We start from the raw sequence: 23,804 nt of genomic DNA, 5'->3' as shown, positions 1-23,804 counted from the left end.
TTAACTTAAGCCAGGAGAGGAAACAGAGAAGCATTAAAGGTAAGGGATGTGGACATCAGGGGTTAGGCACCTGGGTCAGGCCCACGGAACTCAGATTTCCACCCACATCTAGAGACCAGCTGGCCCTTGGGAAGCTCTCTGAAGATGAAAGATAGTTTCCAAATCGGCATGCAGTGGTCATTTATCGTCTTCTGACACGGCAAGTCATTCCACGCCACCCTCCACACTTCCAGGTGCCACAGTGACCGCTTCCCTGCCTCACTGCCTCCCTAACCTCTCTGTGCTGATGGGGAAACTGAGGCACGTGGGGTCAAGGAGGCCTGGCCGCAGGCCAGTCTGAGTTAGGGGTAAAGGAGGAGCTGGGGTGTACAGTACTTCCCTTTTACATCGCCGGGAGGCTGCGTCAACACACCTTGTGGGTACAAGTCACTTCCTTTCCTCCCGCTGGTTATGGTGTGGACACACACTGTCAAAGAAATGTTGCATTAATTCCCTAAAACAGGCCCAAAAATCCACCCAGAAAAGTAAAAAAAAAAAAAAAAAATCAATACAGCACAGCGATAAGGAGACAGATCTGGATTGCACCCTGCAGTCAATGCTAGGAGACTTGGAGTGGGTCACTTCCCATATCTGGGTGGCCCCTGGTCACCGGGTTGCTGTGAGGGTTGAGGAGGGAAATCACGTGCAGGGCTCGGCACAGTGCTGGCCACTGTTAATACTCTTGTTCTTATTACCCTGTCCCTATTGGCCGCATTTTCCTGTGACCAGCTGGTAGCTACCATACTGTGTAGACACAGCCTTGGTCAGGAGGCAGGATGATCCCGGCCCCCGCCCCCAGCTGGGCACACATCCCTTGGAGGGTCTTGCAGGACATAAGGGTGGTCCTTGCCTGGGAATAAGCATGCACTCAAGAGCCAATGAAGGCACCCCATCCAGTGTCCCCTTCACTGAGACGCCCTCCCGGGGCGGGTGAACAGAGCTGGGCGTGCCCACCGGCCCACCCTGCCCACGGCCGAGAGCCCCTGAAAACCACCTCTGGCTTCCCTGCACAAATCCATTTTCATAAAGAGGTTCTCAACTCCGGGCTGGACCAATGCATGTAACACATCAAAACCAGATTAATAAACCACTCGCATAATTTGAGAGGGGGAAAAAAAAACTAATGAGATTTATTTTTAATTAGTCCCTGAACTTTCGTGCCTCCAAGTTTTCATGAGTGAGGTTCCTTATTACATTTCTCTACAGTGGTCATTCCGGGGATGACAGCGAGCCTCCTAAGGAAGCTGACGCACAGGGGAGCCGTCGGAGGGGACCCAGCCTGGGGTCCCGCGGCCAGCATGTGGGGTGACACACATCCGGGGCTCGTGTGGGGGACACACCCCCCTCCAGCCTTTCAGAGACCGACGGATCAGCACATGCCTACCTCCTGTACGCACACTGGACACGCGGGGCTCTGGGGGTCTCCCTGAGATGGAGCTGGAGGAGGGGGCAGGGAGGGAAAGAAGGAAGTGCACTTTCAGCCAGCCCATCGTGAAATGACAGCCCAGCCTCGGTCGGCGGCCACCTAGGAGACATCCCTGCCTCCTGTAGCTCATCAGGATTAAACGCTTGCTGCTGTACACCCATGATGGTTGATTTTGTGTGTCCACTGGTCATGTGCACCCAGACATTTGTTCGCACGTTACTCTGGGTGTGTTTGAAAGGACGTTTCCAAATGAGATGAGCTATCTGAATGGGCTGACAGAGTAAAGCAGATTGCCCTCCCCAGCGTGTATGTATATGGGGCGGGGGAGCGGGGGAGCTCATCCAGTCCATTGGAGGCCCCAACAGAACAAAAGGCTGAGTAAGGGAGAATTCACTCTCTCGCTTGGCCTGTCTTCCAGCTGGGACTGCCACCTTCACTTGCCTGTGGACTTGGCCTTGGACTGGAACTTTCCCCACTGACTCCCTTGGGTCTGCCAGCTTGTCTTGCCGAATGCCAATCCTAGGATGTCTCAGCTTCCCGTAACTGACTGAGCCAATGCTTTACAATAAATCCCTTTACATACATACATATATATATATGTGTGTGTATGTATATGTATACACTATTTTAAAAAATATAAAATACATAAATATTTATATATACATATATATAACCTATTATTTGATTATCTATAATATATATTACATATACATAGGACATATTGTACATTATATATACCATTTCTCTAGAGAGCCCTGACACCATTTCCTTTCTGAGCCTGTGCTGACGGGCTCTGAATTCAAATCACCAGCGTGGACACCAGAAGACCAATGACACACATCAAGTGATCGGATCTTAATTAGCCCCAGAGACTGTGAGAAATGGGAAAGCAGCTCAGCCTCCCCTGGGTAGGCAGGAATCAGCATCTGTCCCGCCAGAGCCAGGGTGGGGTGGCCTCTGGAATGTGAGACCCCAGAGTCCTCCGCGTGCCTCCGCCCAGCCCACATGGATCTGGCTGTGGCTCAGGGGCCGGCAGAAGCGGTCTAGCTCCTGTAGGCTCTCCTGAGCCCCCAGGTGTTCAAGGCAACCTGACGGGGCATCTACTCAGCACCTCCCTAATACACAGGTGTCGGGAGGAGGAGGGCAGTAATTGAGTGAGTGTGTAGTGGAGTTAAAAAAGGAAAGCGGTTTTTACCCGTGGCTGTTATATGATTGAGACAGCTCATAAAGATGGAGCAGAACGGGAAAACACGGTGAATGTACCACCTCATCTCCCGACCAATTAAAACATATTTATTACACACTGGATTTTTAAATGTGCTCGTATAGGTCCATTATGGAAAAACTTCAGAAGATGGTATTTTGGAAAACACGGATTCGGTTTCATAGGCGGCTGCCCGCTGGCCATGTCGCTTCGGAATCCAAGAACACGAAGAGAAAGGGGCGAGGCGGCATAGGACGCCCCCGCAATCGGAGCCCAGGGTCCCCTGGTTCGTTAACAAATAGCTTGATTTTGATTTTTAATTGCTCGTGTAATCTACACTTCAACATTGTCGTAATGGATGTTTATTTTGGTGATTTAGAACATGTAACACTTTCTGCTCTATTCAAATGCACGAGTATAAGCATTTTCCAACTTCTTTGTTCTTTGATAAAAAGGAAATTGATCTTTATCTGGTTACCATTCTGCCTTTTAAACACAGCAAATGCTGTTTCTGAGGGGGGCTGGCGATGTGATGTTTCCATGGCTTCTGTCATTTTCTCCCTTATTCTGGGAAGTTTCCGGAATGCCTCTGTCCACAGCCCTGTCTTGCTTCTCTCAGCGTCTCCAAAGACTATGGTCACATACCTCAGAAGTTTGTGAAGCAGAGGAAGTGGAAATTTGGAGGGGAAATAACCTTTATCAGGCTTTCAAGCTTCAAAAAGCGGTATCCATTTGCATCCACCCGTGTTCAGTGGGACTCCTGCCAGGTTTGGTCCTGCTTTACTGGAAATATTCTGCAGAGTGTCTACCACTGCTGATGGGCCAGCTGATGAGAGTCGGGTCCCACGGGGTCAGCAAAACTCCTGGTTGGGAGGCACTGCCTTTTCTTTCCTAACCCACACTGCCTGGGAGGGCAGACTCTGCTGCGGTGAGCCACCAGCCACATGGTAAGCTTGACCTAGGGGCCTGGGTCTACAGCTAATAAAAGGACAGTACACAGGACATGCCTGGCCAGGTGTCCACACTCCTGCAGACAGCCTAACAATGGGTGCCCCAGGAAGTGGACTGCCTCCCACTTCCTGGCATCTGTGCCCCCTCCTTCCCCAACTACCATCACAACTCAACCTGGGGAAGAAAGTGGACATCGGTGTGATCTCAGAAGGCCAGATATCTGAGCTGCCTCGTCCTGAGCCCGATCACTGGGAAGGCCTCACTGAAAAGGGGACATTGGTGCTAAACTCTGAAAATGAAGGAACAAGCCAATGTACCTGTCTGGCAGAGAAGTGCAAAGGCCCTGAGGCAGACACTCAGGACCCCCTCACTGAGCTCTGGGGGAGAGAGTCTCCCATCTGAAACTGTCATATCCTGGCTTCCAATGGGCTCATGTGTACAGGTTGCCTTTCCAAAAGGACCGCAGGTTCCCTGGGGGAGGGTCCATGTTCCTCACTGCCCTTATCCCTTCCATGCCACCCAACACAGTCCAGAGACTACAGGAAGAAGGTCACTCACTTATTCTCAAGTTTGTTCTGACATTCAAGCTTTCAAATAAATTTATTGTGTCCCTACTATGTGTTAGGGGCTATGGTAGGCCCTAGGGTTCTAGAAAGTACAGCGATTAAAAACATGGACAATATTGCAACCCTCACATTTGACTTGGTGGAAGACAAACAGCTCCTAAGGAAATGAACCACTGAACTGAACAAGATCATTTCAGGAAGTGCTAAGTTTAGGAAGAAAATTGAACAAGGGGCATGAGGGATATTTTAGACGGCATAATCAGACATGGTCTCTCTGAAGCGCTCCCATGCAAGCTAAGCTCCCAGTGACCGCCTGGAGGAAGAGCATTCCAGGGGGACAGCATGGTGGGTACAAAGGCACTGTGGTAGGAATTGGCTCTCTGCACTGGGGGAGCCCAAAGAAGGCCATGGGGTTGGAGAGAGATGAAAATGAAGAATGACGCAAGATGGGTCAGATCCCACAGGGCCTGGGGGAGGGAGCGAACAGGTGCCTTGTCTCAGCGGCTCCCTCTCTGCCGTGGATGACTCTAGGAGAGAAGGGCTCTGCCGGCTGGGAGGGATGGACGATGGTGAGGCTTAACCGTGCCTTGGCCATGAATAAAGATGGCAGCCCACGGCTCGCTGCCCCCCCATTCTCAGGGCTCCCCTCTCAGTGTCAGGGAGATTTGCGGGCACCAGGTGAGGTTCCAGGTGAGGTCCTCCTTCTCTTTAACCACACGCTGCACATGAGGCCCACATGCACTAAATATCCTGCACAACCCTGAGCTTTATTGATTCCTGGGGAAATAGACCACAATTATTTTTGAAAATAGATGGCATATTTGTCTATCCTCTGAAGCAGCTCATACTCCAATAGATAAAGTGTCAGGAGAAAAATCAAAGAAAATGGAGGTGTCCATATCTCAGATAGATTTTTTTTTTTTTTGTATTGGCAATGTGCAAACAACTAGCAGAGAAGCTACAAAAAAGAAGAAGAAGAAGAAGAAAGAAAGAAAGAACGAAAGAACAAAAAAGAAAAACAGAAAGAAAGAAAAGAAAAATGACCAAGGGACAAGGCACACAGACCTCTAAAATGTCCTGATTTCAAAGTGCTAGGAGGATGCAGAAACAGGAGAAATGACCACGTGGTCCAGCAGCCCCTTCACCTGTTTGATTAAGAGCACCTCCACTTTTCTTTTGAGGGGACTCAGCGCAGAGCCAGTCCTCCATCCTGGGCAGTGGGTTGCTGCCACCAGCCCGGCCTCTGGTGTGGGCCCGGAACCCCAGCTGGGAACCTAGGAAGGGAGCTCCCCTGTTCCCTTTCATACTCAGAGTCTGAGCCTGGCTCTGGAGCTTTGCACCTGCAGGGCCCCTGGTCAGTGCCAGGGCACGAAGGGTCCTGCTCCATTACACACACCACCAAACCGACCCTGCGACCATGACCAAGCATCCTCCTCCTACACCCGGACCACAGGGGGGGGTTGTGTGTACCCGCCCATCGCGGCTCAGGAGGGAGGCTGGCGCGCAGCGACGAACCGGGGCGGAAGGACCCTACGGGGTCCCCCACCGCAGCGGGGTCCGGCCTGGCCCACGGAGAGCGCGGCAGTGCTGGTGGCAACACAGGGGGTGACCCGGGCCAGGGAGCGTGGCCTCTGCTGGACGCTGCACACAGCGACGCGCCCACGCTTCTCACCTGTGTGTATCCGCAGGTGCACCTTTAGGTGATGGGATGTCCGGAAGGTCTTCCCACAGTACGGGCAGTCCTTCATGGCCGAGCCCAGGCTCCTGTCTCGAAGCAGCGCGGGCTGCTGGACCCCGGCGGCTCTCCCAGCCTCCTCGCCGATGTCTGCAGCGGAGAAGAAACGTTCTCACATCACTTCAGCACGTCAGAAGCTGTTCGCACAAAAACTGCTAACACCACACAAAGTTAAACATGTCAATACTACACCTGTCTATTTCATTCTTTAAATCTGACAGAATGCTGACAATTCATGTATTTTCTTGTTATTCTCTTAAATTATTTCATCTTTCCCATCATCATTTTAAGCAGCATATGGTACCTTTATATTGAACTGAATTAAACAAGAAAAGAAACAGCTGTGTCAGCAGCTGGTTTGATTTCTTCTTTTGCTTAGCTTCTATTAAATATTTTTTTTCCAAAAGTTTAAAAATGTTGGTGTTTGTTGAATCTGATTAATTTGTAATATGGACTAGCTGGTGAGAGCTCGCTATAAGATCGAAATCACATTTGCATTATATCTAGCAACAAATGGGGAAAAAAATGTGTCTCGGCCGAGTCCCGAAGACATGCAGACATACAGTTATTTTGGGACAGGAAAGACAATTATCCACAACTGATCATTTCTTCCTTGTAGAGCTTGGTATCCATCGCGGGCTGCTGTAATCTTATGAAAGGGAGAAGAAAAAGTATGGAAATGCGATTCCACAATTAGCCCATGATAAACATATAGTGACATATTCAAAGTCATGTGCAGAAACTCAGCTGCAAAACTCCCATAAACTTCGAGCCGAGCAGTTAAATCTTTGTGCAGTGACTTGAGAACTTCCTCTGTAAAGTATCAATACAAATTTTCCTTCCTGCTGTTATTTGTTATGTAACCCAAACCATTAGAAAATGGAATAAAATTTACATACGGCTGCCTTCTGCACAGAAATGATGGGACATAATAGTAAATAAAACCGTGAAAATATCTAGTGGTTGGAGGATATGTTATTGCAATACCCGAGACCCGACATCGCACTGCCAGAGAGGCGACATTCAGGGAGCAGGGTAGGAGCCGGGAATCTGCAGCTCTTGGGAGGGGAGGCACTGGAGCCCTCTCCTCGGGCCTTCCTGCAGAGCTGGACGCTCACCCCTAGCACAGAACTCAAGTTCCTGGGGCTGGCGGGGTCCTTGATGCCACTCCCAGCCCACCCTCTGGGCCCCATGGTGGATCTGCTAGGAGAACAAGGGGACCTTCTCAGATAATAAGCAGACCTATGAGTTCTGCAGAGAAGCAGAATAAATAAGATTTGTACCTTCCAAGCAATGGAAAATGCAAATTGCTTTTATTCTACAACATCCGTTCCTGGTGTTCTCCGCTAACAGCCAAAAGGGACAGACTTATAGGCTGTGCACAAGATGAAGGCAATCACATTTAATTCTTATTTGGATGTTGGCTCCAAGCAACCGTGGAAACCCTTGGCTTCAAGCATCCTCTCTGCATTTGGGTTAATGCACAGCGATAGCATCACCCTGGAAAAGTTCTTTGAAGGCTCACTTTTGATCCCATGCTCTTCGACTCCTCCAACCAACCTTGGAAGAGCTGTTCAAAGGGTCTGTCTGCCCAGCAATCTTTGCTCTCATAATTTTGCATGGATAACAGGACCGGGTCTACAGGCATCTTAGAACCCAACCCACCTAGCACCAGCTTTCTGGTCAACCACATGAATGTGTTAAAGGGGTATTGAATCAGGGAGGGGGGGGCACAAAATGATCTATTTTGCCACTTCATGGCAAACCAGTGCCCCCCTACAGTCATAGTGGGGTGCTCCACAGCCCACAGGTTAGGTCCACCAGGGGCTGCTGCCCAGGGAAACAATGGCCAGATGTCAACTTCAAGTCAACCACAACTTGGGTTGAAATAGTTGGAATGCCGTTTCCCATTCACCCTCCCACCTCCAACCACGCCAACCCCAAATGTGTTGCATTTGTCCCCCCAGCATTCTTCAGCTTTCCTTTTGTGGGATTGTGAGGTCAACTTAAAATCACAAAGAGCCAACAAAACAAAGAGGCAGCCCATGGAATGGGAGAAGATATTCATAAATGACACCACAAACAAACGGCTGATATCCAAGATCTATAGAGAATTCCTCATATTCAACACCCAAAAAACAGATAGTCATGTCAAAAAATGGACAGAATGCCTTCTCCAACGAAGACATACAAATGGCTAACAGACACATGAAAAACTAGCCATCAGGGAAATTCAACTCAAAACCACATTGAGATACCACCTTACACCAGCTAGAATGGCCAAAATTAACAAGATAGCAAACAAGTGTTGGAGAAGATGTGGAGAAAGGGGAACCCTCCTACAATGTTGGTGGGAATGCAAGTTGGTGCAGCTAGTTTGGAAAACAGTGTGGAGATTCCTTAAGAAATTAAAAATAGAGCTACCTATGAACCTGCAATTGTACCACTGGGTATTTAGCTCAAGGATACAGATGTAGTGAAAAGAAGAGCCACCTGTACCCCAACATTCATAGCATCAATGACCACAATAGTCAACTGTGGAAAGAGCGTAGATGCTCTTTAACATAAGAATGGATAAAGAAGATATGGACCATATATACAATGGAATATTATTCGCCCATCAGAAAGGATGAATATCCAACTTTTGTATCAACATGAACAGGACTGGAGGAGATTATGCTGAGTGAAATAAGTCAAGCAGAGAAAGTCAATTATCCTATGGTTTCACTTACTGGTGGGGCATAAGGAATAACTTGGAGGACATTAGAAGAAGGAAAAGCAAACTGAATTGGGGTCAATCGGAGGGAGAGACAAAGCCTGAGAGACTGTGAACTCTGAGAAACAAACTGAGGGTTTTGGAGGGGAAAAAGGTGGGGGGTTGCATGAGCCTGGTGGTGGGTATTAAGGAGGGCACGTATTGCATGGAGCACTGGGTGTGGTGCATAAACAATGAATCTTGGAACATGAAACAAATAAAACAAAATTAAGATGTTAAAAAAAAAATCACAAAGAGCCTGATTAAAATTCCGCCAAGTGCTCCCTGCAACAGAGTTAAGATACCCTATTTAAGGGAGGAGGCCAACAGCTGTCAGTTTGAATTATAAGCAGAACTAAGTGCCCCGGATGTTGGCTTCAGGACAGAGGTGGTAGGCAGGCGTGGACTGTTGACATTTAATTCCTGCAAAGCCCCATGTTGCACCACCTGCCCGAGAGCCCCTTCCCCAGAGCCTTCCTCCAACAGAGCCCATTTGTGAGCCATGGGAAGGTGGGAGGACAAACTTCTACTGTGGTTTTCAGTGAGTCCTTGTCCCGGGCATATGATAGACCAATACAGAGATATGGCCCACGTTCCAGTCTGGAAGATTCTACAGAAGCTGAGGATGAGAAGGGCCTCACTCTACGTCAGTCTAAGTGATGGCCTGTATCTGTTTCCCTTTTATCTTTCTATCTTGGACATGTGTGGCCCAATAAAAAGAATAAATTTGTAAGATAAACAGCTTTCTTTGCAGATTTAAGAGTCTAATTTTCACTCTACACAGAAATGGTGTTTTATTTTTTGTTTTGTTCTGTTTTGTTTTGTTCGGAGGGCCAGAAGGCCTATGGCATTTACTCTTAGACTAATCCAACTAGAAAAAACAAACTCTGAGCTACGATGAAGGGGAGTTGTGGGTGGTCCCAGGAAGTGTCCGAGCGGCTGAACGCCAAGGACAACCGTGGCTGAGGAAGCCTGGTTACACCACACCCTCGAAGGGCCTGTGTGGGAGTGGGTACCCGAACCCGGATGGGTAGCAGAGAGCACAGTGTGTCAGACTCGGTCCAACCACACTGGGAACCCAAGAGGACTCCTCCTCTACCCAGAGTATAAAAGCACAGAAGGCTGTCCTCCTGCGAGGCTGCCCAGAACGGAGCCCCCAGGCTTTCACTGTGGTCCCACAGCGCTGGTCGCTTCATAGGACCTGCTTAGAGATGGACCGGCCTTCCCAGCCTCTCCAGGACACAGGCAGTAGAAAGGAAGAAGCATCATAAAAAAGTCACATTGTCATCCTTCCTTGGACCATTTATGGATTGGTTTCAGCTTTTTTTTTTTTTTTTTTAAGTCCTTTTCCTAAAACCGGCAGCATCTCTTCTCCCCTGATCAGACACTTGCTCTAAGTGTGTTGGGTAGATGGAAAGTGGTCAGCCTCAGACCTGTCATCTGCTCCTCCTGGCTTATCTGTGAAAGAAAGGCCCGTCCATCCTGCTGACTCTAGAGGCCGGGGTGTCCCCAGGACCAGACATCTGGCTGCAGACTGAGAGGCTAGATTTAGCCTGGGTGGGTTCTAAGCCTCATGTGATGGGGAAACGGCAGAGAAAGAACTCCAAGGGCTCCTGTTTCGTTTCTTGACCCCATTAAATATGAGCTCTATTCTTCAGAAACGGATGTCCTATGCGGATACAACAAATGATACTCCAGAGGGACACAGGGCATCTGTGTAACCCTTCGAGAGTTTTGACTTAGAATAAGTGAATTGTCCACTTGAATCAGAACCCCCACAAGCTTTCTCCTATTCCTACAAGCTGATATTGGCTTGCTGAGAAAGAGAAGCTAGACCTAATCACTGCAAGCTACATTTCAAGTATCAGTTATTGGGAGGCGAGGGGACATAAGACAAGGCCTTTCTAATTTTGTCATCTCAAGGTCAGACACCATGCCTCTCACATTTCCATCTGCTTATTCTAATCCTCCAAGTGTACAGCAAGGTTGGCCTAGATCAAGGGGACGTTAAGGTGCATTGCCTCCTCTGCCCCCCCCCTTAGCATTCACAGGGGGAGGGTGGAAGAAAGGAAGACCCAGGGGGATTAAACACAGCACGGAACCTGTTAGAAGCCTCGTCTCCTCCTCGGCTGAGCCACAGACCGGCAGCCTGGATAGACAAAGAATCAAATGCTTAGGAAGACAAACAACTTTCCAAAAGTTAAAGCCTAAACACACACAAAATACTACCGGCCGCTGTCTGAATCCATCCTCGAAGTTGGCCATCCAGCTGGACGTGAATATAATTTGAATTTACGGGGCCTCATTATACACTTAACCTTACATATATATGTCTGCAGTGTAAAAACTTAGTTAATGAAATACATTTGTATTTTAAGGGTAGATTTCCCCCCAGGTTCTCTTTAAACACTGAGCTTCCTTGGTACATATTTAAAATAGGCTTGTTTGCCAAGAAGCCTGGCTTGGGAGTCAGGAGGTGGCATCTTTTCCTTCTGGGTTCCTAACGCTTGGCGGTCCTCGGGTAAATCCCTTCGCCCACCGCCTGCCCTGGTTCCGTCTAGCCCAGAGGATGGAACTCCCCGACCTTTCCCCTCCAGCTCCCTGGACTCCTGCAGTCCTGCCTTCTAGGCTATCTTCCCCCACTGCCCAGCCCAGCCTCATCCTTAGCCAAATGAGAGACCAGAGATGGGTCTCAGGGAACTGGGAGGGAAAAACCAACGAAAGAGACAGTCAGTTCCCCTAAATAGTCCCCCCTGCCCCTACTTTCCCCAACCTCATTTGCAGTAAGCTGAGATCAGGTGGTAAGTCCCGGCCAATAGCTGGGGCTGACGCCTTGCGCTCCCTCTCTCCCCCTGCCTCAGTGGCCTTGCAACACAAGGGTTGGGGTGGCAAGAATCACAAACGATGGGGCACTGAGTCTCCAGAGGGCTGGCAGACACCCCACGCCAGACTTTGCACCAACGAGAGAAAGCCATGGAGATTTGGAGAGCCGTCATCATCGGAGGCCACGGGGGGACGGCCCAGGCAGCATCCTCCTCTCCTGGTCAGGGGCTTAGTCCCAGTCCTGCAGGCGGTCTCACCGACTCACAGAACTGATCCGGGGTGTGTGTGTGTTGGGGGGGGGGGCGGGAGACCAAAAGGGACAGAGCGGAGACAGAAAACTGAAAGCAAAGAGAGGGTTCCTCTCAAAGTGTGCATGTATGCCTGTTCTCACTCCATCCTGCCAAGCTGTGGCCTCAGCCTTCACAAGTCCAGAAGCAGATCTTGGGAAGACTTCGTTAAAAGACACAACAAGGCTGCTGAGCCTGCTGCGGAGTCCACAGAGGGACGGAAGAGATCTCCCGGCAACCGCACGCAGCTAGGGGCGCTGTCTGGACACCTGAGCACTTAGTACTTCATGACACAAAATGCCGTGGCATTTTAATTTCTAGGGAACTTCCTGTGTAACAGAAAATGCGTTTTCCCAGGTGAGTTGTGTAGTTAATTCTGAGAGTCTGCCTTGTGCAAAGAGCATCTCAGAAGCACGGCTCTCGCTTCATTAATGAAGAAGAAAACTATTTGGGGAGTCGAAGGGGTGAGCAGAACACGGAAAAATTGCATCTTTTTAAATTCCTTTGCCCGCAGATACCGGCACTTTAAAATCTTTCCAGGAGAAAAACAAAAACAAAAACAAAAACAAAAACAAAAAACTAATGCCTTGGAGAAGGTCCGAGGGAATGTATATACCTCCTCTCCAAAGCTTAACACTTTCCCTTGTTTTGAAAACTTTTAAAAATAACAGACCCAGATAGAACAGTGATTGCTGTGGTAGAGATGCCTGGTTCAGGGAAGACTTCCTTTTAGTTTAAAAAAAATGATTTTAAGCGGCGCCTGGGTGGCTCAGTGTGTTGAGCCACTGCCTTCAGCTCAGGTCATGATCTCAGGGTCCTGGGATCGAGTCCCACATCGGGCTCTCTGCTCAGCCGGGAGCCTGCTTCCCTTCCTCTCTCTCTGCCTGCCTCTCTGCCTACTTGTGATCTCTCTCTGTCAAATAAATAAATAAAATCTTTAAAAAAAAAAGATTTTAAATTAGTGGTATGCAGAAAAATTGGAACGTTTCTGCAAATAATTCTGCTTAACTCTTGGGAGACGAAACTTGCGTCCCGAGTCAGTATTAATCTGGTGTCTCTGGTTCATCGGAGTTCTCCGTTACGATGCCATATATAGTCATGTTAAACAGTTAGGCATTACTATGGACTGGTCAAAGTATTTGTTTAAAGAGAGAGCTATTTTAGAAAAGGATGTCCACTTGTGGAAGGTCAGTTCCCTATGGGCTCTTAGGACTAGAGCCAGGGCAGGGCTCCCTGGCAAGCCTAGCACATGGGAGCTGAACCCCATGCATAAAGGGGGAGAGGGGGAGAGGTGAAACATTCTCTGCTGCTTCCTTTTCTCACCTTCAACGCAAGCTCAAAACCGTGCAGAGCTCCATTTGCTTTTGGCAAGACAGGATTTCTGGAATTGGGGAAATAGGTCATTAAAAGGGCTACAATTTGGAGAGAGAGAAAATATAAGATACTAGGATCTCAAATAGCTTCTCTAAAGCAACATTTTGATGAGTTAAGTGAAAATGAATCAGAAACACATGGATTAAATTTCCCTTAAAATACACAAGGGCTTCAAAATCAAGCTCTGTGGGCCAAATGTGTTTCTGGTTTTACCAAGCCTAGAGCCCTTTCTTAATTGTCTGGCAGGGGAGTGTGTGGGACACCCCCGCTGGTGATTGGGCCACCCATGGGGTCTCTTCCCTTTGGCACTGAGCGACGCTGCTGTTGACAACCACATTGCCAGCCCTCCCCAGGCCCTCAGGGCCGGCGATGGGCAGGCGCTTTTCGTCCCCAACCTGGGGGCTGTGACTGACCATGGCTGCGGCAGGCAGCATGTGGGCCTCCCAGAAGTGACCTACAAGACATTATCAGTGGGATGGGTCTCCCTGGGCTCTGCACACCCCTCTCTTCCCTCAGGCCCGGCCAGGGACCCGAGAGGACCCATCCCCGAGACGGTGAAGGGGCCCAGTGCAGAATGGGATCATCTGTGAACCCAGCCGGGGGAGGAGAACCAGGCAGGAGACTGAGTCTGGGGACCGCTGGCCGGCAGGGAGCCGCCACCTCCGGAGAAAAGCCTGGTTATGAGCAGACGGGCAGGCCACTGGTTCTACCCCTAACTCTTTCTCATGGCCTGCAACGCCCCTTCCTACAGGCGCCCCACAACTGCGCTGAACTCCTCAGACTCCCGACTGTACTCCAGACCATTTTCTCTTCTCCTCAAGCTCTCCCAGCTGGCACCCAACTTAGAGTTTTTTTGTTTTTTTTTGGTTTTTTTTTAAGATTTTATTTATTTATTTGTCAGAGAGAGAGCACAGGCAGAGTGGCAGGCAGAGTCAGAGGGAGAGGCAGGCTCCCTGCGGGGCAAGGAGCCCGATGTGGGACTCGATCCCAGGACGCTGGGATCATGACCTGAGCCGAAGGCAGCTGCTTAACCAACTGAGCCACCCAGGCGTCCCCCAACTTAGAGTTTTGCTCCTGCTGTCCCTCCACCCGGGATTCTCTTTCCCCAGAACTCACAGGGAGACCCACATTCGGGCTTTGGTCCCAAAGGTGAAGGGGTCTCTGATCATGTCATCCGAAGACCCACACACCTCCCAAGGCCCCACATGCACTTTCATAGCATCCAACTACCACCCCTTGCAGATACGAAGGGACCCATGCATTGTCTGCTTACCACCTGTCCCCTCTCCAGAACATGGGTGCACACGAACATGGGCCATTTACTGCCATGTGGCCTTGTATCGCCGCCTGTGGTTGGCCCTCAGCTCAAAGCAGGAACTCCACACACACTTTTTCTTTTTTTTTTTAACTGTACATTTTTCAATAAAGAATCAGAGGAGGAAAACAAGTTGAAATTTGGAGGCCTCAAGAGGGAGATTGCATTGAATAGCCTGGGAGAACCTGACCCAGGGCAGCAGCAAAACACCAGAAATGCCCCCCAAGGGCTCAGCATCTTAAGGAGCTGGAGTGTGATGCCAGCAGAGTGCACAGGAGGTCAGGGGCATGCCGGAAGCCTTCCTGGAGGAGGTGGGCTGGGCGGGGGAAGAGACTCCCAGCTCCCTCTCCAAGCAGGTGGAAGGAACCACGAACACACACTGAGAATCAGCAAGGCCACAGGTGGGTTTTCTAGAAGATGGGAACATGGTGCTAAGGCGCCATTCACTATTTCCCTTGCCCACTTTCTGGCTTTTAAAGAAAGATCTCACTGGCATGAGAAGAATTAGTGCCCCCCCATGCATAAAGAGAACTTAATCGGTAGAAGAATACAGTGAAACAGATATTTTTAAAGTAATCCACGTTCCAATGACTATTGTAGTTATTGTAAAATATTTGTTATGCCTTTTTTCCATCATTTAAATGAAGTACTCCTTTCTTAAAAAAAAAAAGAAAGAAAGAAAGAAAGAAAAGAAAAAAGAAAGAAAACTGTAGAAACCTCTATTTTCAGTAAGGCATAAATTCCCAAAAGATTTCTACATCATTTATTTCTTTATAAGAAAAAAAAAAACTATAGCTTTTAAGATCCTCTTAAGATAATTTACAGCCCCTTCATTTGGTTATGGGGGGGGTGCGGTGTGGAGGCTAAGGAGAAGACCAGAGGAGATGTCTTTGGCTGCTGGTAGGTTTCAAGGAATTCTTACCAAAATGACATCGACCGCAGGTTGGACTGATCTTTTTTAAAATGCACTTGGTCAGTCGCCATAACTTGTGGGGCTGAGTTTTCTCTTGGGATTCGAGTGCACGGAAAGGAGAAGGCATGATTTGGAGATAACGTCTCCCCTGGAGACATGTTTTGCCATATTCTTTTTTAAACAAAGAAGACATCTTAAGCACCTTGCAATATCTTTCATTTAATCGTTGGCAGAAGGCAAGTCCCCGATGAACGCTGGCCTGTGTCTTTCTCTTTAACCAGCTGAGTGATCCAAGCTTTTAATATAGCCGTTCCAATTATTGTAAAAGTCATCTAGTACCTTATAACCACAAATATTGACAGTTTATTGCACAACACATTCCTGACATTTGAAGGTCACACCATACATAATACATACTCTTTTATAAAAGTGTCTGGAACAAAGAGATACATGATAAGCAATTACTTCTCCCGGCTTGTATGTATGTACAGTGCAGGCTGACTTGAGGTTGCTTGGGAAGAACATGTACCATTTTAAATAATCTATTGAGGCAGCATGGAGGCAGTCATGATGGATAATTATGAAATGGCTCGTGGACACGCTGCCGTCGGATTGGCTGGCCGGGCCGTGGGGTCTGGGCGATTCTCCTCCTCCGAGCTTCAGGTCACAATGCCACTTGGCCGTGGAGAGCCCTGCCTCACTTCGCCCTCGGCTTTTCCCCGCAAAGCCACCAAGCATAACGGAGTCACAATATGTTCTTGTTTTTCAGACCAGTCCGCACGCAGTGGAAAGGAATTTTAAAAATCCGCCAGGCCTGCTTCAAGGGGAACCCTCCTGTCCCCGGCCTCCTGACCGTGGCCACAGTCCTCATCTCACAGCCATCACGTTGCCACCACGCTGCCTGGCCCCAGGACCATGGCATCTGCAAAGATACGTGGCTGCCAGGCCCGGGTAAAAGCCGGAGTGTGGAGGGTGCTCCAAAAATCTGGGACAGGGCAAGGCCGTGCAGATCTCCAGAGGAACATTCTGAGCTGGAAAGTGCCTTACACTGTCCCCTCCTCCGTCTCATCCCTACTTGTCCTTCTAGCCCTAAGTATGACAGAAAGGGTCCAGCCACACCCTAAGCAGAAACGGTTCCCAGTCCAAGGCTTCAGGTCAAAACCAAGTTCCACCAATTCTTAGAATTGTGTTTCTGGGTGAATTACATAAAACCTCTCTGAGGCTCAGTTTCCTTAACTGCAAAACAGGGGGCAGACATGACGGCTCATAGCATGGTTCCTGGTGCAGGATATGCCCCAATGAATGGTAGCTTTTAATAGGAATATTGCCAAAGGGACCTGTCCTGTGCCACGATGGCATAGTGAGGACAGCAGAGGCCTGTGGCTTTAGGGCTCTCCTCCCCTCACGAGCCTGAAGCTTTGGAACCAGACACATCCCCAAGGTCAAGAATGACGGACAATGTTCCTTTCCTCAAAGTTCGGGGTGGTGCAATTTCCCCAAAGCTCTGAAGACCCAGGAAATTCTCTCAAGTTAACAGAGAAAAGCAATTCAGGCTGCAGGCGAGCCTCACATAGATGACAATCTTTAATCACAGATGACGCGGCAGGTCATTAGAACCTACACCAGACTCCCTTCCAAATAATACTAACGGCTGCGGTTTGGGGAGGAAAAACAAATACACACACACACACACATGCACACATAAATGCAAATACATATATATATATATTTAGAACGGTATTAAAATAAATAATCAGCAAATTCTCAAGATAATCAAAAGGGCTTCGAAGAGTAATTTTATTTTGATTTCCAGAATGAAGGCCCTGAAATTTAAGACACGGGACCAAAATGATTTCTATAAAGATGACGTGTTTATTAGCATTAAATCCCAGGGAAGGGGGCTTTCCTTATAAAGAACACATTTTTGCATCTGAAAGGCATGCCTATTAGAATGTGTGTGTTTCTTTAAGAAGCTATTCTGTTTTAGAGGGTAGCGGGTAAGATAGGGCGTCACGTGATCCGGAGGTTGCTATGGTAAATATGCATTTTTTATTGAAGAGTAAACAGTGGCAGAAAACAAGTGTCAGTTGCCAGCTCTGAAGTTACTGCCATTTTTGAGCCTCACTGACTTCTTCCAGCCCTTTTAATTTGAGAACCTTTATCAGAAAAACACTATCACTGAATCAAAATTAAAATTTTTTGAGCAAATGCTAAGCCTTTCAAAACCCTGTAATAATAATTACTTTGGATGACATGTAAAAATTAGCAAAAAAAAAAATAATAATTATCATAATCTCTCCTGTTCTGTTCATCTCAGCACATAGATCTTTCTGGAGATCTGTTGTTCAGCGGGTGCAACTCCAAAAAGCAAAACCTTTGGCCTTGGCTCAGGCCACAGAGCAGAGGAGCCAAAGCTATGGCCGAGGCTACCCCACTGTCCATTCTCTTGGTACCTGCAGGCAAAACAAAGCCAGACGCCCTGGAGAATGATTCTCCCTGTCCCGTGTCCTTATGCGGCGAGGCAAGGCTACTGGAAGGGCAGTGGACGGTTGCAAATATGGCTAGGGCACTTTTAGCAAAGTTTTCACTGTTTCCCTTCTTGCGGGAATTGGGAAGAGCCTGGCAGTTCTCGATATCTGCTTGGGTGACCTTACCCAGTGATGTATCGGGCGTGTTCCTGGAGAGCAACCAGTTCAATCCTGAGCGAGGCTTCCGCTGCTTTTCTGGCTGGGGGAAGAGCCTGGATGTCGTTCTTCCCTGATACCAGCTTTCTTTCCAGATGTGGCTGGCGGAGAACAAGGCTGCAGTTCCTCTTCCTCCACATCTGGCGTGTAGTAGGTGACACACCGCTCCTCCCCCGACACACGAGCGCGGGAATGGTTCTTGAACAAATGAACTGACCCTAGCTCCCGGCAGAACCAGCTTCCCGGGTAGCGGCCTCTAACAGGAAGGTCAAGCCTGCTCTTTCTTCCTTTGATCGCAGATAAAAGTATCAAGTGTTGGCAAATTTCTCAAAGGGAACTTTCCAGACTCTGCGAATCCCACAGACGCGTCCAAAGGAATCCCGATAGGGGCCAAGGAGCAGACTAAGCAGGACAAGGGTGTCGTGTAAGGAGCCCCCAGGGAGGAGGGGTGGCAACAAGAAGCCTCGTTTGTGGGGGACGGGGACAGCAGGCCAGAGCAGGGTGTCCGCGAGGCCTCCAGACCGGCTCCGAGACTGCCTGGTCTGAAGGGACCAGCTCCCGACACTGCCATCTGTTGGACTCCAAGACCTGAGTTCAGGTTCTCCGTTCTGTGATTCCCGAGCACACTGTGACACCTCTGTGAGCCTTAGGCCCCTTGTGGGTACGACTACATAATCACTGGATAATGGTACATATCACAAAGGAAACGGAGCATCTCATGAAATAGTGGCTTTGCAACGCCGTAATGCCCCTGACATCCCACAGAGTCACCACGGCACGGGAGGACCGTCACTGGCTTCTGGTCTGGCCCTGCCACTCCGGGTGCTGGGCAAAGGTTCCCGAGCCTGGCCCAGCCTCCAAACACAGTTTGTAAAGTGGGAGGAATGGCACGTACTTTGCAATCTCTTGCAAAAACCAAATGAAATAGTATGCGGAAAAGGCATTAGGTAGATTCTCAACGAACAGTCCGCTCCTCTACCGAGATCCCAAACACTCACAACGCAGAAAACCAGGAGAACCCGGCAGGTAACGGTCCATCGAAGGGGATCGCCATGGGAGCCTGTCAAACGGCCAGCGCTTCCCTCCCCAGGAATTCCCAGGAGGATTCACACTGCCAGACTCGGACGATCATGTCCCCCGTGCCAAATGCCACCAGTCACTGGGGTGGGGAATCCAAGCCCGAGGCCCCATCACGCCTACATTTTCTAGTCCCGATGTCATAGCTTATACGCCACCTGTCGTCAAGGCACTGCCTAGACATGACCGACTTACTCCAAATGTCCCTTTGAGGTGAGCAGTGGGGGTGGGGACTGGAGGAAAAACTCCAGGGAGGTTGAGGACTGGGATGATGGAGAGAGAGGAGCAGACAGTGTCTTGGGCGGCTCAGGCCTCCCCAAGCTTTGCTCCGCCTATCCACGAGACGGCCAGTATTAGGGGCGATGGGCAGCTGCGTCTAACCGTCTCTGCCCTATCTGCCCACTGCAGCATGGAGACTGGAGCCCACACTCCCTCTGACCAGCCCGGGCACTGTCCTGGGAAAGTACACCCGAAGACGGAGGAAGAGCCTTGGAGTTGTCCTCTGGGCCCAGGGCGGTGACCTGGGACTGAACGTATGACGTGAGCTGGAAACTTCCCTCAACAAGGCTTAGGGGGGCCCCACCCTGACCTGCTCTGGATCAGTCCAGAGGTATCCCCAGAACATCGTGAGAATCCCGGGCCCGCTCTCCTGGCTCTGGAGAAAGGCGAGAACCTTTTTCCTGATGAACCTCGGGAGCTCACCACACTCGGGTCCCACTTCAAAGCACCAACCCCAGACTCCAGGCCCACCACCACCCCCTGCTTGTCTGATTCATCCCACTCGATCTTGAGGGTTCTGCCCCAAGGACATTTCCTCTGGGAGATGTTTTCTGACTTTGGGATCACCCCAGAACCCAAGACTCACAATATCACCCAGAGTCTGGGACTTGGTCCACGAGCATGATGCCTGCCTCATTTCGGATGCTCCCTCTAGAAGGTCCACTCTTTCAAAGGCTGGGACGGAGTTTAGTTTTCCACCTTTGTGTCTCTAAAGCTTCCCAGCACAGAACAGGTGCTCAGTAAACACTGAGCAACGTGTAAATAAAGGAAGTCATCGTTTCCTTTTAAGTTCTTTGCTGGCCTCTGTGGACCTGCCAGATGACATCGCACTGCAGCCTGGTGGCCTGCGCTGGGGGGAATGGGCTGCAGCCAGCTCTCCCCCGAGGGGAGGGGAGACCCTGAGAGTCTGGCCTCTGCAGAGCCCCGCCTCCTGTCAGTCCAGCCACTTACCCTGGGGTGTCAGGGTACTCCTCCGGCCTCTCCTTCAGACCCTGCAAGGTTTCTACTGCCAGAGCCCGACTCCCATCAAGGGAAACAGAGCCTGCTCACCGGAGCCGCACCTGCCCCATTTGCTGTTCAAGATTGTTCACAATTTCTCTTGCCCCAAGGCCTTTCTTGTCCATGCCTGCCCCGGCCAGGACCCAGCACCTGTCTGCACAGACCTCAGACACTGGGTGTGGTTTGGGTGCTCCAGGAGCCCTGTCCTAGATGCTGGGGGGCAGGTAAAGGGGGTGTGATTCAGGGGAACAGAATCTTGGGGTGCATGCAAGAAGCGGGGCAGGTGCTGGCCCTGGATGGCTGTGCTGCTGGGAGAGCAGAGGCCACGCCCCGGGGTAGCGCATCAGGCCGTCTGTTCTGTCTCTACTTCTTGCTGAGTGTCGGGGCCCGAGGAAAGAGTCTGCCCGGACATATGTTCCTGGGGAGGAGAGAGGGGGCTGCTCTGCACACACTACCTGACTGGGAAAGAGGGCTCTGCTTCCCCATCTGTGGGATGCTCCCTACATGCTCCTTTCCGTCAGCCTGGAACCCTGGCCCTGCAGGTGCTCAGAGCCTCCCACCCCTTCCCCTGTCCCCCTCCCAGCTCACCCCTTGGTGGGCATCACGCAGGGGTGACTGTTACGCTCGCTTCCCCCAGCAAATCTTTGGTCTGTCTGGTTTTCCCTTGGAATCCCCAGCCTCTAGCCAGGTGCCTGGCACATAGCAGGCAGGCGGTCTTTTTTGGACAAACAACAATTTGACAAGGGCGACGCCACGTTGCTAGATCGGATTCTGGTGACTTTTCCTTTCTCATCAGTTCCCGTGTTCTCTTTGGAGACTCTTCCTCAGGAATATTCCACGCAGTGCTACATTCACAACACATATTGTCCTGTGATGCTAATTTCTATCCCATAACCGAGAGAGACAACTAAGTGTTGCAAGGTTATTCAACACTCCTGCCCCTGATCCTCTGACTTCTCCTTAGGGGAAAATTGCACAGGAATACATTTCCTCATCTGTATGTTAAAGCATGGTTATAATCCACCTACCATGATTGCAATTTTGGGAATCAAAACGGAGATCCAAACAGCAGTGTGATCTACATTTTAGCCACATACATTATAATAAATTAAGTCAAAGAAAGAGTTCTGCATTAACTCTCGGTCTATTCCCTTAAAACCCTGTAAGAACAGCAGAGCCGCCCTCTGGAAGGACGGCTGCCCGCCCAGCCTCGGGCCGCCACCCTGCCGCTGCCCCACAGCCCGGAAGGGGAGGTGACCGAGCCAGCTGCCAGGTGACAGCGGCGCTCAGCCCTGCGTGCTCCGAGCAGTGACTGAATCAGGCTGTGCACCACAGGTTCGAAGGCACAGTGCGGCTGCCTGCCATCCTTGGCCAAGGGCACGCGGAAGCCTCTGGAAAGTGGCAGGCAGTGTGGGCGGCATGCTGATGCAAGAGTCTGACGTGTTCAGACCCCGGAGCCGGGGACTTGGAGCCGGAGACAGACAGCACATGGTGCCCACCACCTTCGTGTCCTAGCCTGAGTCCTTATCTGTACCTGGACCTCTGTTTCTGCTGCCGTGAAATGTGGGGACAGCACTCAGGGAGGTGGCAAACGTCCATCACACAGAGCGTCCACTTGCTAAATTTGGGTTCAGCGTTTACAAACGTGGGGCATTTCACCCCTAGCTTCACCGGAGAAACCAGGCCCACCACTGTCCCCAGGAGTCATGGCTGTTGGGCTAGGCAGAGGGGGCGCCTCCTCCCCACCAGGCCCCTCCCTCTGCCCTGCTACCTGGCTGTCCCCACCCTGCGGTTGCCAGACACCCTTTCCACCCCTAAAGACGGCCTCAGTAACCTCGGTTGAGCAAATAAGGCAGAAGCCTCCAGACTAATTCCCATAATTATGATGGGCCTATTATTTCAAAGCCAGCGATGATTGTGGGGTCAGGTGCTCAGAGGAAGAGGGAGAGAAACATACTTTAAAGTGATAGCAAATATCCTTTGATTCTTTGCTATGATACCAAATTGCATCCAGAAATGCCGAGACATGCGCTCACAACCTTAGTCAGATTTCAAAGAGGGCTCAGCGGGAAGGGCAGTGATGAGAGAGAGAGAGAGAGGGAGCAAACAGGGAGCTACGATATTTAAAGCCCTCTGTCCCAGGGCAGGGCTGCTGGGCCTTGCAAAGGGGGGACACTGGCACCCGCTGGGCCCGCCACACTGGCCTGGAGGCCTCGCACTCCCCACACCTGGCGTTCAGCTCTTTCGAAGGCAGGAACGGCCAACCTTCTTCGACCTGCCTTGTCCAGTGCTCCTGCCCAGCCACGTTCCCTGGCCTCCCGGCACACCCCCAAGCCTCAGAACCTTTTCTGGATATTTCTACACAATGCCATGCTGCTCCGGCTTGCTCTCCAATTTTTCTTGTGTGTTTAGATTCCAACCTGCTTACCAAGAGCACCCCGTGGGTTCGCCTGTCTTGTCACCGCCTACAAAGCGGAGCGAAGGGCCGGCCCACAGAGTCACTCAATAAACACATGTTGGTTGACCTTTCCATTGTGAAAGACACTGCTATTATCTCCTCCAGGGCGTTCTTTGTAGGGCTTCCTCAAGGAGAAAAGCGGGTCTGACCAAGGGACTACAGTGCAGTAGACTCTCTGGCCTCGTTTCTGGCTCAGCTGGGGCCCCCACCTTTGCTCGGATGTGCATGTGTTCTTCCAGGGAACAGACATTCGCAGGGTGCACCCTCTGAGCTTGGCACAGTGTTCTGGGGATGGGGACAGGGCGTGGGGTGGGAAGCAGGCAGGGTGGCCCGCACGGCACAGGGGGCATCAGGGACTCGGGCGGCGGGGGGCGACCTGTGCGTCCTGCAGTGAGGTGAGCAGTTCTTTCTCTGGTCCTCGCTTGTCGGGGAGAAGTAGGTCACAGCAAACATGGTGACAGAACCTGCTTTTCACTCCCTGACCTTGCCCCCTCTGGGAACAAATCTCTGCCCCGTATCGGTTCCTCAACCGGGTCCCTTTCCAAATGTTCTCCTTTTAACTTATAGGGCTTTCCTTTCAGGAGCAGGAAGCCAGGCAGCGCTGGGGACATCCCACCATAAATCTGTGGCTGTGGGGTGAGCCCCTGGAAAGCCCCCGGCTTTATCAACACGGCCCCCAGAGCTGTGCTCCCTGCTCCTGTGCTCCATTGCAGGGCACCCGCTGGCCTCCTATTTTGTGCCAATAGCAAGACGCACTGCCCATGAGGACGAGAGGAGGCTGAGTTTCACTCTGAGGGGGCCATGCCTGCCGGGGGGCCAAACACCCAGAAAATAATGATGATGATGATGATGATGATGATGATGTGACCATCATATATTATATCATTGATATAGAAACCAACAAAAGTTAAGTGAATGC

General features: G+C 50.4%; 1 protein-coding gene across 13 annotated transcripts in view; it reads right to left on the bottom strand.

Moving 5' to 3' along the window:
- Positions 1–23,804, bottom strand: part of ZNF536 (zinc finger protein 536) — a 423,689-nt gene that overhangs the window by 150,108 nt on the left and 249,777 nt on the right. For 11 of the 13 annotated variants that reach the window (XM_082711302.1, XM_082711297.1, XM_082711306.1 and 8 more), the window contains 2 exons: positions 5,859–6,011; positions 413–466 (listed from right to left, as the gene is read on the bottom strand). In XM_082711302.1, the coding sequence (XP_082567428.1) occupies positions 413–466; positions 5,859–6,011 (207 nt within the window). The remainder of the gene's footprint in view (positions 1–412; positions 467–5,858; positions 6,012–23,804) is intronic. The other 2 variants (XM_082711298.1, XM_082711299.1) reach the window with 1 other exon arrangement.

Source organism: Mustela nivalis (assembly GCF_964662115.1).
Source record: "Mustela nivalis genome assembly, chromosome: 18".
NCBI lineage: Eukaryota > Metazoa > Chordata > Mammalia > Carnivora > Mustelidae > Mustela > Mustela nivalis.
The sequence above is the reverse complement of the archived record's forward strand: the minus strand, read 5'-3'. Positions and strand labels throughout refer to the sequence as shown.